General features: G+C 38.4%; 3 protein-coding genes across 3 annotated transcripts; 1 reads left to right on the top strand and 2 right to left on the bottom strand.

Annotated features, from left to right (window-relative positions):
• Positions 1–139: 139 nt before the first annotated feature.
• On the top strand, positions 140–2,189 carry sowahd (sosondowah ankyrin repeat domain family d). The gene is made up of 2 exons (XM_059346685.1): positions 140–357; positions 578–2,189. The coding sequence occupies exon 2, from the start codon at positions 674–676 to the stop codon at positions 1,646–1,648; it is 975 nt and encodes a 324-aa protein (XP_059202668.1). The 5' UTR covers positions 140–357; positions 578–673; the 3' UTR covers positions 1,649–2,189.
• Positions 2,190–2,881: 692 nt separating this feature from the next.
• On the bottom strand, positions 2,882–6,234 carry rpl39 (ribosomal protein L39). Its single transcript, XM_059346687.1, has 3 exons — positions 6,173–6,234; positions 5,747–5,850; positions 2,882–3,101 (listed from the first exon to the last, which is right to left on the bottom strand). Exons 1-3 carry the CDS (start codon positions 6,173–6,175, stop codon positions 3,053–3,055), a joined length of 156 nt encoding a protein of 51 aa, XP_059202670.1. The 5' UTR covers positions 6,176–6,234; the 3' UTR covers positions 2,882–3,052.
• A 2,464-nt stretch (positions 6,235–8,698) lies between these two features.
• upf3b (UPF3B regulator of nonsense mediated mRNA decay) lies at positions 8,699–13,669 on the bottom strand. Its single transcript, XM_059346192.1, has 11 exons — positions 13,418–13,669; positions 12,606–12,712; positions 12,411–12,517; positions 12,213–12,311; positions 11,505–11,615; positions 11,346–11,389; positions 11,067–11,252; positions 10,826–10,980; positions 9,820–10,147; positions 9,544–9,737; positions 8,699–8,944 (listed from the first exon to the last, which is right to left on the bottom strand). Exons 1-10 carry the CDS (start codon positions 13,526–13,528, stop codon positions 9,576–9,578), a joined length of 1,410 nt encoding a protein of 469 aa, XP_059202175.1. The 5' UTR covers positions 13,529–13,669; the 3' UTR covers positions 8,699–8,944; positions 9,544–9,575.
• Between the last annotated feature and the right edge of the window lie 360 nt (positions 13,670–14,029).

Raw genomic sequence — 14,029 nt, 5'->3', positions numbered from 1 at the left:
TCTCTTTATTTGCTTGACTGAGTGTTTCTAATTGGTGACAGTATCAGGGAGTAGACGCTGCACTTACTTCCTGCTTTTGGAGTCCATCAGTGGTCACATGTGAGGGATTCTCGTCATTGGTTATGCCAGAGATTAGAATGAACTTTGTCTCAGTTCCTCTTGTAAAGGAAATGAGGATGTCTGCTTAAATCTATAGGTCAGCATTTGGAGTAAAACCGTTAAATGGCACAAATCGAATCCATATGTTCTCAATGTAGGCGTTTGAAAGCGACTGAGGCGCTTTATGATAAGTAGTTGATACAGTTGGAGAGTCAGCGCTGAGTACGTGTGTCGGTATGCGCTTTGGACACAGAACAGGTGAGTCACATTGTCGAGGCAGCAGCCAGGTGCACTAGCGAGAGAGAAACTATTATTTCAGGAGTTTGGGGATATGGTGTTAAATTTGAGCTTTTTTTTTTTCATTTCCTTGAAAAATGAGGAACATAGTCTGTTTGCTTTTACTTATGTTTGTGTGTTTCCAAAAATGTTTTGACGTGTGTATATATTAAAAATGAATTATTTCCTCCCAATTACACAGGGAATAAGTCCAGTGGAGTGGAGGGAAACTGTTTCCAGTTTATAGTTTGATATCTTCGGGGTGTTGTCTAAATAAAGGAAGTACTCGCCGAGCAGCATGTATGAGAGCAGCTCTGGTGGCGCTGGATCTGAACCAGATGTCAGTAATGCTGACTCCCACGGCAGCAGGAGGTCCAGACAGGGCACCGTTGTGGAGCGACTCTCGAGGTATGGCATGCAGGTCATGCCCAGTGCCTTCCAGCGTAGGTCGAGGCTGCAGAGGCAGCTGGAGGTCACTGACAGCTCCGGAGCAGCGGGGCTGCAGAGGGAGGCTCCGGAGAGAAGCTCGCTCACACCCGCTATGCGTAAAAAATACCTGAAGGATTTGCTTCTGAGTAACCCATCACACAGCGGCTTCAGCAGCGTGCTGTCCCAGACCTCCAGCGTGTCCTCTGAGCAGGACGCAGACTGGGCTTTGTACCCGATGGAGCACGCGTGGATGCTGTCTGCAGTGGAGGGAAACTATGAAACCATACTGGACTTCATCTCCGAGGACCCCTATCTGCTCACCAGGAAGGACTTCATCAGCGGGTACTCGGTCCTGCACTGGCTGGCCAAGAGGGGACAGGACGAGACTCTGCTCAAACTTTTGCGCCACGCGGAGGGCGCGGGGATCCCCGTTAATGTGAACGTGCGGGGCAGCGGCGGGCTCACCCCGCTGCATTTAGCCAGCATGCACGGACAGTACATGGTGGTCAAGCTGCTGGTCGGAGCCTTCAGCGCCAACGTTGATGCCATGGACTACAACGGGAAGAGAGCCTGGCAGTATCTGAGGGGAGACGCCCCGCTGGAGATGAAGGAGCTGCTGGGGACCTGGGATGATGATTACAGCTGTGACAGTGCGGTTAATGTCAACAAAAACAACAACAGCAGCGCTGTCGCAATGAACCTGACCTCTGATGATGATGAGGTCGATCATGTCCGCACAGTTGAAGTGAACTCCTTTGACCGGACTAAGAGGGGGGGCAGTTGGAGGTTCACGAATTTAAGGAAGCTGCTGCCCTCCTTTTCATTTCTTGGAAAAAACAGCTGAGTGATTATGACGCAAGCTTTCAAATATGTGCTTTACTTCACTGTTTCAGTGGTTTACAATTCACTGAGGGGGCAAAAATATCCTCCTTTAGGAAGTAATTTCTGCTTATTGAGACCTTACAGTTCCTGAAAACAGTGTCCATTTGTTGAATTCATTATTTCTCATATGAACAGCTAAGCTCACTGTTAAAGAAAGACAAATACTAATTTCTTCTTGAACATAAATTGAGTCTTATTGTGGACTGAAATGCCTGCTGTATTTGCAGATCTACTTGTTTTAAAGGACATTAAGGATTTAATTATAGGTAGAAATAAGTGAACATGGATATTAGCTGTGATGATCCAAGGGGATGATATGTTTTTGTGCTTTTGCATTTCTTGAAAAATACTTGATACTTTAAGCCAAACTTAAACTGCTCTTGTCCAGAAGTAGGGTTGCAATTTACTGGTATACCATGGTTTGTTAAAAAAAGTCAAAAGGGAGACTTAATACATAAAAATTTTTACAGCTTCTATGAGTTTGTTTTAACAAAAAAAAGGCCTGTTTTCATTCCTTTAAGGGTCAGGTAACAAAGAAATGTTGTAAAGCTGATATTTCCAGAGACAGTTATTGCATCATCTATGTAAAATCTCACTGTTGTAACCCTAAACTGAAGCCATAACTCGTGCAGAGGGGTTACTAAATAGATATTGCTACACTCTGAGGGCTTGAGGCAAAATAAAAAACAAGGGTTGGCAGCCACTGCACCACAACAATAACGAACTCACTGTAATTTTGTTCCAGGGAGCTCTAGAAAGTCCACTAAATGATTCTACATAACCCTTACTCCACTTCAATAAGAAAAAAAAAAAGCTTTTTCAAAATAATATTCTCTGACCCAGCTTTTCTTGTGTCAGCTGTTAGACAGTTTTAGCTCTTTACGTAAACATTTCATAGTTTGTCTTGATACTAGATTAAGCTTCTTCAACAGAAGTGGTCTTTGTCAGAAACAACAAAGCCAGAGTTCAGGTTTAAGACGAACTAGAAATAGCCACAATGTTCCATGAAACTGCTTCAGAAGTGTTTGCTGTGCAGTCAAAGTGAAAACCCTTCAGAGTGCTTCTTTCTGCAGAGCTGTGTCAGCATTACTCCCTCCTAATGTGATGTTTGGGTTGACTTGGAAAAACATGCAGCCTGTTAATGGATCTCACTGCAACACTTTAAGGGAAAAAAGAAAGCCATACAAGGCTCATATCAAGTTTGATCAAAGATCTTTTATTGTCAAACATGAGCATAACCAGAGTATCTGTACAAAACGACTGCTGCTCCAGATAACATGGCTCCCTCCTGGCGGTCAGGCCCAGCAGCTGGAAGTCCTGGCAGATGTTGGGATGGAGAGATGCTTGGATCCAGGGACCCTCATGTTTACAAGCCCAGCTTGGTCCTCCTCCAGTGTCTCCTCTTGGAGTTGTACCTGTAATTAAAACATTAAACCAGACATGTTAGAGGAGAACATTAACTAGACTATAATATAACAAGCCAATTGTGGGCTTTAACTGTGCAAACTAAAATAATGCCTTTGCCAAAACAAATAACTTTGTCCCATTAAACATTTTTTTTTTTTTAAAGTGGAAATACTTCTGCTCCTCTATTATGCAGATAAATGTGGTTAGGTTCTCATTTATACTACAAGTATTGATTTCCGTGACACAAGTGCATTTAAAAACTACCAGTGCATATGAGCATTTTCTAAAGGGAATTTTTAATCACTGCAAGTTGTGCTTCAAAAGAACAAGATGTATTCTAAGTTTGCACAAATGTTTCCCCACCTATAGTCTCTAGACATAGATAGAATAGAATTTAAAAAAGGAACGGTTACTATTCAAGAGGGATTCATTCTTCTGACATGGCTACACAACAAAGTGCTACATGACAATAACATGCCACCATATCAATGAGGACTGGCCACATATTAAATAAACCGTCCTATTTAAACAGGCTGACACAGCAGACAACCTCACAGCTTAACTAGTTGATGTGGTTGAGACTTACTGGAAAAGTGGTTAACCGGTAATCATTGCAGCTTGTGTCAGCATCATGGTCAAAAATACATTATTAATTTGCATCCTATCATGATTGTTTTGAGAAATCTACATCTTACTTCGATCTGTAAATTATTTTTCAAGTCCAAACTTTAGTGGTTTTAAGGGCATTTTCCCAGTCCTGTAATGGTACTTTTATTTTCCTTGGACATGTCGAGACCAACTAGGTCGTCCAAAATCATTAAACGCAGATGCTGCCAGTCACCTCATTCAAATGACAGTAAAATTAAGGGCAGGTCAAGGGTTCAGTTAAAACAATGCAAATCGTTGATGCAATTCTGATTTCAGAAGCCACAGTCTAACATCCTGAGTCTGTTTTATATATAAAGGCAATCACTGTACTATTCTCTGCAGTAATACAATTCTTTGTTTAGAAATCTACTTGTAAATCCCCCTCTGAAGGAACCATTGCATGTCAAATCACTTTCCACTGGCACAATATCACTGTGGCTATTAGGGACTTGTTCCAGACCACAGTCCTTTCAGAGACAAATACCATGGAAATCCTGCAGGAAAGTTTAGTGGGCAGATCAGCCATTTTGATGAAAAAAAACAAACAAAAAAAAAAAACAGTGCAATGTTCAGCTACTGAGCGTCCTGATCACCACCATGGTGAGCAGGAGTCGGAGCTCTGTGGCAGAAAGATTCTCTCAGCAGGGTTAATGACAGCACTCTACTGCAATGAAGTGCTGCAATTGCAGACCTGCTTTACATTATATGTTCCTGCATTAGTCAGCCAGTCATACATCTCTGCACTTAACGTAAAGAGCTGAGAGACAGCTCAACAATGAAACGCAGGATTGAAGTGCAATTTAAAAACCATTAAACACAGGCAAGCTCTTGAGCGGGAGCTTTAACAATCATGTACACCTTTAAGGGATAATTCTTCTTTTGAATGTTAATTTATTTCAGCAGTAAAATTAAATGAACATTCTGTGCAAGTGAATAGAGCAAGCCATCATTTAGGTTGTGTATATACATTAAATTGCCAGTTTATTAAGTCTACCAAACTTATTTAACTTTAATGCAAACTTATTTTATACTTTCTGGTTATTTTGGTGGCTGTAGTTTGTGTTGCTGTTGAATTATGTTGCAATATACTTAAGTGTTTAGTTTACATTTAATCTACACTTAAACACATCTCAGTACAAATGAACAGACTCCATAATGACGTTACATTGAAACAACATCTCACTGTAACAGCCTCAATATAAACACATTAAAGCCTTTATGAAGGTGGTTTATTGCAGAACTGTTGCATGACACTATTAGTTTAACCTGGTATGCTCATGCCCTTGCCAGAGGGGACAAAAAAGCCAAAAAACAACATTCTCAAACTGAATCAGGCAAAGCTATTTTACTATAAGGCTTATGTGTAGAATTCTGATCTCCTTTGATAGAAAAGAAACTAAACAATGTGGATTAATTAAAGTAAATCCATTCCAGAGTATATGGAAATAACATTAATCATTGATGTTAAAAGTTAACCTGCAAATAAGATTTTCATCCTCGCCCAGAATAAATCTCCATTGTAACAAGATACAATGGATAAAGATGCAACTAAGTGTTGGCTTTGTTTACGGTTTAAATGTTGACTATTATGATATTGGCAGGTTACAAGCACATACGTGTGATGTACATCTTTCCATCTGTTTGTCTATGGATCAACCCCTGGCACACATACATGAAGCACTTTGAACTGCATTAACTCATGAAAAGGTGCTGAACATAGTTTGATTTAATTGATCTGTGGTGACTTAACTGGTACTTTCAAAATATAAACTGCTACACATCGTGAAATACATTTTTAAAACGTGATCTTTTGAACACATTTAACATTTTTTAAAAGCTAGTTGGACATATAGCATGGTTGTAAACTACTTTACTGTTAGATGGATGTGCCCAATAAAAAAAAAAATCCACTTCCATACGCTTTGTACACCGGTGCAGATTGGCATGATTTCCTGACACGACAGCTTCATCTTTTGCACAATACACAAACCAAACATGAACTCACCTGATCTTGTTTCCAGTCTTCATTCTGATCCACTGCGGAATGGGCCTGTTCTGTTTCTGCTTCTTGGCGAGGAAGCGCTTGATCTTGAAAGTCTTGTGGGACGACTAGAAATAACAAAGAGTACCATTAACTACATGCAGACACAAGACAATTTCTTCCCAATTTTTTGTAGCCGCAATTTTACGGTAATCTACTGAAAGCACTTCCAAAGCTAGCATCTATGGAGGAAGTTAAGCACGAACATGCGCAGCTGTACAGAGTGGGTACCGGCTAGCATCTTTGAGCAGCTAAAATATGCTCATTTTCTTTCTTTTTAGACCAAATACAGATTCGTGAAGTACTATCAACATATTTAATAATCACACAACATATCGGTACAAGTTTAAGGGGGCTGTTGATTCAGATGTTTAAAGATTTTGTATTTACCATTTTGCCCACAGTCCTTGTTCCGACTATGGCGGTGGCCGAAGAGAGAGAAGGAAGTGACGTTGGCTCTTTTATCCAATCAGCGTCCACCGAACGGGCTCCACGTTCTACTCACAGCGACACAGTGTGGACGGGTTGTTTACCTTCAGGCACTTAACCCGATGAAGTCACCAAAAGCGCCAAAGCATGACTTCTTCATGACATCCAGTCGTAAAAACAAAGCAGCATCGAGCCCTACCATAAATTTACCTCTAAAGAACTGGCTTGGAACTCCATGAGGCCAGTTTTAGTTTGATGATGATATACCAAATAAAACTGGAGACAAGCTCAAATATATTTTGTATAAAAATACAGAACTGGATGTAACCCTCTTATATGTTATATGTGCAAACCTGTGTTCACATTTGCAACATTTCAAATTCTTCATTGAGCATGATAGTGTTTTGGAAGTTTAAAAAAAAAAAACCTGCATTAAAATCACATTTAATGTGTTTTTTTCTTTGTTTCTTTTGGGTTCAAACTGTTGATCCAGTAAGTCAGGATGAAAAAATAATTATCAGGCATTTAAACATTTTTTAAGTGGTGTATACAGGCAGGATGAAAAAGATAAAAAAATGGACAAAATAGCCCAAGACTCCATAGAGTTAAATACAATCCTGAGGTATTTGTACTGTATAAATCCATTATATTTATTTGACAGCTGTTGTTGCTTTGCAGATAAGAATTTTAAATCAAATCAAAATTACTTTATTTATCCCAGAGGGTAAATTCAGTTAGTCTGGTAGAATCTCTGTTAGAATGAGACAGCCTGATGGCTGAAGGAGAGAAGGATCTTTTGTATTTCTCCGTCCTGCAACGGAGAGAGAGGAGCTGTCCACTGCTGTTTTTTTGGTCCATAAAGGTTTTGTGTAGCGGATGATCCGGGTATTTCAAGATGGACTCGAACAATTTATCAGGTCATCTCTCCACCACCTCCTCCAGTGTGTCCAACCTGGCTCCAACCACAGAACCAGCTCTTTAGACCAGCCTGTCCAACCGCCTTCATCTCTGTTTCTGATGATATCACACTTAAGGAAACTGTGCACTGATGAATCCACTATATTTAATTGACAGCTGTTGTTGCTTTGCAGATAAGAATTTTACATACAAAACATATAAGAAGTTAATAAAAGGATATGGATGGGACAACCCAAGAATATTCAAAGTAATTAAAACATTCTCCATCTGAATCTGCTGCAATATTAAAACAGTTCAGTACTTTTACATCTTGGTATTACTGCTAATACTGAAGGACCTGAGCTGTTCCACCACTGCCAGAGGCTTATCCCTTCTGATCACTCTTTGGAGAATATTTTAATATTAAAAGCTAAAATATATACAGCATCACTGATGGAAGAAATATTCTGATCTTTTACTTTTGTCTTTCATTGACTGCTTCTCTCTGTTTGTGATATACTGTTTATGCATATAGTAACTTTTTATTCTGTACAATTCATAAAATATTGTTCTGTATTTTATTTTATTGTATGGACGTATATGACATGTACCCAATATGTAACTTTTCTGCAATATTGGGCAGATCACCATCGAAAACAAGGGGTTTTTTTTTATATCTCAATTGGTTTTATCCAAGTAAATAAAGGTTAATAAATAAATGAATGACAAGTAACAATACCACAGTGTAAAAAAACAAGTAAAAGCAAAAGTCATGGATTCAAACTCTTACTGAAGTTAAAGTACCCATTTATAAGAGTAAAAATATACTTTAAGTAAAAGTTGTCATTATGCAGAATAACATGTATTATGTTATTGGATTGTATTTCATGTAAGCACAATTAACATTCCAGTTGACAGGTGAAGCTAAATTAATTTTAACCTAATCCACAACAATACATCATAAGTTATAGTGGTTGTATATTTTGTTATAATAATCTGAATTATGTATGAAACTAATGTCAAATAAATGCAGTGGAGTAAAAAGTATAATATTGACTTCCAAAATGTATTGCAGTGGAAGAAAATGTGTGCAAGAACCTCAAAAAAAGAGTATTTGAATAAATGTGCTGAGTTACATTCCACTACTTGACAGTGTGTTGTGTCAGTCATGTTGTTTTATTATTGTACATTTGTTTGGGAATGCACACCGTTCTAAAGCACCGTCTGCATTGTAGGGTCATTTTATAGCCATGAGAGAGGGACCTTGTGTCAAATATAGTACTTAAATTATACTAATTTAAGTTTGCTGGAACAAAAAAAAAAATTAAAGTAGGAGTACTTGTCGGTCAATAGGAGCTCAAAAGCTAATTTGTGTTTCACCACTGTCCATTCTTGGACAAAGATTCAAGTTTTTTTAAGTTAATTAGGCCTCGCATCACTCAGGTGGACAAAACAAACTACTTCAGTGTTATCAAATAGCTCAAAGATCCCCAACTTTAAAGATATATATCAACTAAACCAATTAAAAACCTTTAGTGAGGGTTTTTTATATGCCAAGACTAAACAACACTTCACCAAAGACAAAAGGGACACTTAAGCAAAGACCTCTTTTATTTCCTTTCAAACATGGCTACTGTAGGTTCACATCATCTGCAGTGACGTGTTCTCATGCTGCATTCAGTTAAGTGCATCACACATTAATGTTTACAGGGAGTTTAGGATTAGAAAAAAAGGGGGGAAAGGCCACAGGTTGATCCCTCTGATTGAAGTCTGCATGCAGGCGTGGCTGACACATGGCAGTCTAGTCAGAAATGGCTATTTCTCCTCAGTCACTGTCTGAATGTAAGAACAAAACATGTGATCTTAAACAAGGCTAAGTGCAGAGTTTTCCTTCAACACATGTTGTGTCTGTAAGTCTATGTGAAAGTCACAGACCATGAAAAGTTTTAACATACGTTTGGATTGTCTAGCTCCCCAGGCAGAGTAAGGTTTCCATGTGTACACATCAAACTGAAAATGCTACAACAGAAATCTCTTTCAAGACAGTGAGGAAACAAAATTCATAAGCTTGGCAATGTTGACATATTGTGATATGGATTAATGTGTTGAAAGCCGGTGTTTGCAGAGTGTACAACACTTGAGAGAAACAATACTGAAGTAAGGTCACTTTGAGTTCATGTGGTCCAAGAAAGCTTTGGCTTCACCTCATGTGCCCCACGGCCAAACTCTCCCCAAAGGTTACCGTTTCCTTTCCTAACAAAAATAAAAAAAACTTAAAGAGGGTCACAATCAGGCACCAAGAGGCTCCACAATCACATCTCTGCCTCCAAGACTGGGAGAACCGTTGCAGCCCTGCTTCAACTGCGGTGCGTGTTGCCCTGCAGGCGCTACATTGCTGCTCCGAGCCTCACAGGCCTGCCTCCCCCTTTCCTCACCAAACTTAAAAATGCCACAAGTAGAAATCAGCTCAGTCGTTTCCTTTCTCAGCCACTTTCTCGCTCTCAGCATCCGGCTTCCTGTCAGCAGAGTTGGATTCTCCTCCTCTCTCTCCTCTCTCTCCTCTTTCTCCTCCTCCCCCCCGATTGCGGCTCCTGGCGCCTGGCTGGTACAGCTGAATCGCAGGACGGTCCTGATGTAAAAAAAAACAATTTTCTTAGAAATACTGACCATGCTTGCAAATATGAATTGATTTTAAAGGCTGGAGTCATTACCTTATTTCGAAGTCGCTCTCTTTTAGAACTCTCGTCCTTCTTGTGGTCTTTGATGGGCCTCTCCGGCCTCTCAGAGTGACCGGAGTCTCCAGTGTTGTCACCCTTTTTCTTCTCAGAGGCACGCTCTTTATCTTTTTTCCCCTCATCCTCCCTCTTCCTGCACGAGTTCTCTCCATCCTGCCGTTCTCTCCTTCTCCGCCGGTCTTCGTCCTGACGTCTGATGCGCTCCTTCTCTTTCTGCCGCCGCTCCTTCTCCCGCTCTCGATCCCGCTCTCTGTCTCGATCTGGGTCACGCTCCCTGAACTCCTTCCTTCCATCTTCGTCACCTCTGTGTATGAAGCAAAAACCCTGTTTAACCCATGTGCATCACTAGGGATTTTTGTTTTTTTAATGATAATTTTGGCTGTTTAAAAAATAAATCAATTTTTAAAATTATTTTCCACTAGATTCAGTCATTTTTATCATGTTTGCCCTTGGGGCAAATACATATGATCATTTAAAGAATTAATATTCTGACATTTTTTTTTTTGTTTGGTTATGACCATACCTGAAGTTGGTTAAAAATGTAACTCAGTGAAAATTAAAAATAATATTGAATCTATAGAGTTTTTATAGCAGTTTTAGGAAGATTATAGTTTTGTTCTCTAAAGTAAGAAGTGGAGTTTTATTTTTAGTGTGACACTAAAAAAAGGCAAAACAATCAATATTGTTGCTAATCAATAAAATATTCCAGACTATGAAAAAATTCCTTTTAGCATTTAATTCACCAAAAAGGATTACATTTTGTATTATCTATTACAAACAAAAAAGCATTTAAAGGATTAAAATTCTGAAAAGTAGTTAATATTAGATGTGTTGGTCAAAAAAGGAACTCAGTGAAAGTGGAAAACAATTATTAATATATAGTATTTTTTGGCATATTTCCCTCATCTGTGAGGGATGTACAAGAGTTAAGTATTCTATTAAAAGTGAGAAACGTATTTAAAAAAAGTCTGCAGCCACTAACTTCCTTCCTCTGTCCTCCTTGTTTTCAATGTGCTGACGCCTCTTATGATCAGCGCTCCCCATGGATCTGTCCTCTTTATTTGACCGCTCTGGTTTCTTGGTCTTTTCCTTCGGCTTCTCTGAATCAGCATCATCTCTGTCGGGCTTCTTCAGTAGCTACACAGTTAAAAATAAAGATGAAATCATGATGCTTTATTGAAGATTAGATTGTTTTAACCTGCTCAACCCACTGCAGCACAAACCTTAATCTTTGGTTCTTCTTTAGCTTGGTCCTTGTCTTTATCCAGCTGTTTATCAGGCCTCTTCTTCTCGGCCTCTTTACGCTTCCTTCGCTCCTCCTCCCTCCACTTACGTCGCTCCTCATCACGCAGACGCTTGCGTTCAAGCTCCCTCCTTCTTCTCTCCTCTTTCTTTTCTTCCCTGATTCTCTGAACATTAAAACAGGACATAAGTTCAACCTTCTTCATGCAACTTAACAGTAACTAGAACAGCACAATGTTGTGCCACAATACTTTATCTACCTGTTTGTTCTTCAGGAAGTCCAGCAGAGGAGTCGTTTTTTTAGCTTGAAGGTACAAAAAAAGTACATTTGAATTCATGTCTCCAGCCGTGTGTCTGTTTTAAAACGTACACACTGATGTTTCGGATTCACTTTTTAATATAAGGCACTGTTCACCTACCAACAAGTTCCTTTGACTTCGCTTCAATCTCTTCCAACAGGGTCTCAGGTGTTGATGCCAACTTGTCATCGTCACCATTGTAAAATTCAAGAAACTTCTTGTAATCAGGATCTGAAAGAAAATATACAATATATGAATAAAGATATATTTATGTTTCTGGAAAGACTCATTCTTTGTAGTTTAATACTGGTTTTCTTACAGCCTTTTAATAGTAAAATTTGAGCACTTTTCAGGCACTTTCAAGGTACCTAAAGCAAAATTTTTCACTTTGTTATTTTACAATATATTTATATTAACCTTGGTTATATGTTTTGATGATGATTGTTTGGTTCTTGCTCATTTCCAGACTATGACTATTTTCATGTTAAAATTCAAGCATTTTTCAAGAATTATATTTAAATTTCAGCATATTCCTGACCTTAAAAACAGAATGGCTACATTTAAGCATTTTCAAGCTTTAAAGATGTCGTATTAACTCTGTAAAATTGTGTATTTTTTAAACTTGTACTTAGTTTAAGTAGGGTATTTTTTTCTTTAGGGCAGACAGAATCATCACCCTAAGAACAGTTGTCTTTTGACACAATATTACAGAAGATAACAAAAGACTATTGTATTTTGTTGCATGGTAGGCATCGAAAGAAAATAAGGTAAACCATCACAAAACCTCTTATTCTATAACATAATCTCTACAACAGTAAAAATATTTACCTTCAGCAATTGTTCCACACTTTGCGTCCTTTTTCTTACTTCTTTTCTTTGCAGTCTTTTGAAAAGGTGCAAACTCCACAATGGCAGGATACTCTTGTCCTGTTTAACAATAAAATGCAGACAAGCATGAAACCTTAATTTATATCTGAAAAAAGCCTCAAATCTTTCTATTAAGCTGTCTATGTATACTTTTCATACCTCTGCTGTCAATGAACACATATCCATCAAATCGATCTCTGAAGAGAACTATATCCTCCTGGTTTTTGAAGTTTATGTAAGCCCTTGCGAAGAGGTGAGGGTAAAGGCTGAAAGGACAGAATATTAATTTCAGATTACACTGTTAGTCACTGATAGTATTATTTAAAATAATGAAAAGTCTTTCTATGAATTCACCTGGTGTCATTGGAGAAAAACTCCAGGTAATCCACCTCTGGGAGAGGTTGTAACTGCTCCTCCAGCTCCTCCTTGGTCAGACTTGGTGGTAATCGCCTGATCACGATCTTAAAAAAGATTATTGACAGTTTCAGATATTATCGCAGCCATCAACATTCAGACTGGGGGCAAAACAATACCCAATATTACCAGGTTGTTTTTTGTACTTCAACCTATTATAAAAACTACTATGTAGATTATGAATGTTAACGTATATCTGATAAAATACAGCTATTTAAAATGCTGTCATTAACCCTCTGGGGTCTGAGCCTATTTTGGCAGTATTTGAATACTTGTGATCCATTTTTTCTTCACCTATATGATCTGACAATTATTTTTTCGATTTAACCTACTTGATCAACATATTGAGCCCAAAAATACACAAAAATCCTGAAATCCGAGTTGGAAAATTATACTATTTCCTACAATAAAAACCACAAATATGCTCAATGACCTGTTTTGGAACTTGAAAATGTAAACATAGGATGCATATATGAACATATAAAAAGGTAAGATTTAAATATAATAAAACTATATACAAAAATGTCCCATAAAAACATGTATATTTATAGGCATTTTTCCCTTGTTAGCTGCAACTCTTCAAAAACAAACTATGTGCAAAATTACATATTATCATTATTATCTAATCTTATATACATCTCTTTGGTTTTACATGACCTGGGAATGTAAATGTTGAATGTTTTTTTGTTAAACTTCACGTGATCCATAACAGACTTGTAGCAACTGTAGCTAACGTTAGCTAGCAACTTTACCTTTGTCATGGCCTCTTTCTTTTCCTTGGACTTCTCTATCTTTTCTCCATCTTCACACTTTATTTCCAATTTTCTGTCCTTTGGCCGAGCGTTTTCCTTGTCTTCCTTCATAGTTGAAAAGCTACTTCGTCTCGCGGTTGTATTTCATCTCACTCCGCAGACTTGTTTACTTTTTTAGCAAGTTAGCCGGCTGTTAGCAACCGAGCCAACTTCCTGTCTGCTGGCGGTTGGTTCTGCAGCTCCGCGTCACCGCCAGAGGGCGGCGCTGTGAGCCAAAACAAGCCTTCTTCTTCTTCTTCTTCTTCTTCTTCTTCTTTTTATTTTAATTGGCGGCTGGCATCCAATTTATAGCTGCATTGCCGCCACCTACCGGATTGGAGTGTGGATCATTAGATTAGCAGGAAATAAAAGAAAACAACAAAATAAAACAAAAACAAAAACAAAAACAAAAAAACAACTAAATCCTCTCCATTAGCCCTGTTTCCCTCAGGTATTTCCGTACATGTTTAGCCTATACCGTCAATAGAAAATGTATGTTAAAATAATCGCCTAACTCATTTTTTTAAGTGTTGCAGGTAACACAAAAAACTTCACCAAAAGTGTAACATATGA

This window comes from Centropristis striata, chromosome 12 (assembly GCF_030273125.1).
Source record: "Centropristis striata isolate RG_2023a ecotype Rhode Island chromosome 12, C.striata_1.0, whole genome shotgun sequence".
Classification (NCBI taxonomy): domain Eukaryota; kingdom Metazoa; phylum Chordata; class Actinopteri; order Perciformes; family Serranidae; genus Centropristis; species Centropristis striata.
This window is presented reverse-complemented; position numbering and strand designations above follow the sequence as displayed.

Coding starts and splice junctions, on each gene's coding strand:
- sowahd (XM_059346685.1), top strand. CDS start 674: ATGTATGAGAGCAGCTCTGGTGGCGCTGGATCTGAACCAGATGTCAGT.
- rpl39 (XM_059346687.1), bottom strand. Junction 3,102..5,746: donor AAGACTGGAAACAAGATCAG/GTGAGTTCATGT, acceptor TTTTAATTACAG/GTACAACTCCAAGAGGAGAC.
- upf3b (XM_059346192.1), bottom strand. CDS start 13,528: ATGAAGGAAGACAAGGAAAACGCTCGGCCAAAGGACAGAAAATTGGAA. Junction 12,312..12,410: donor TGTGTTCATTGACAGCAGAG/GTATGAAAAGTA, acceptor ATTGTTAAACAG/GACAAGAGTATCCTGCCATT. Junction 11,390..11,504: donor GAAGTCAAAGGAACTTGTTG/GTAGGTGAACAG, acceptor TGTACCTTCAAG/CTAAAAAAACGACTCCTCTG.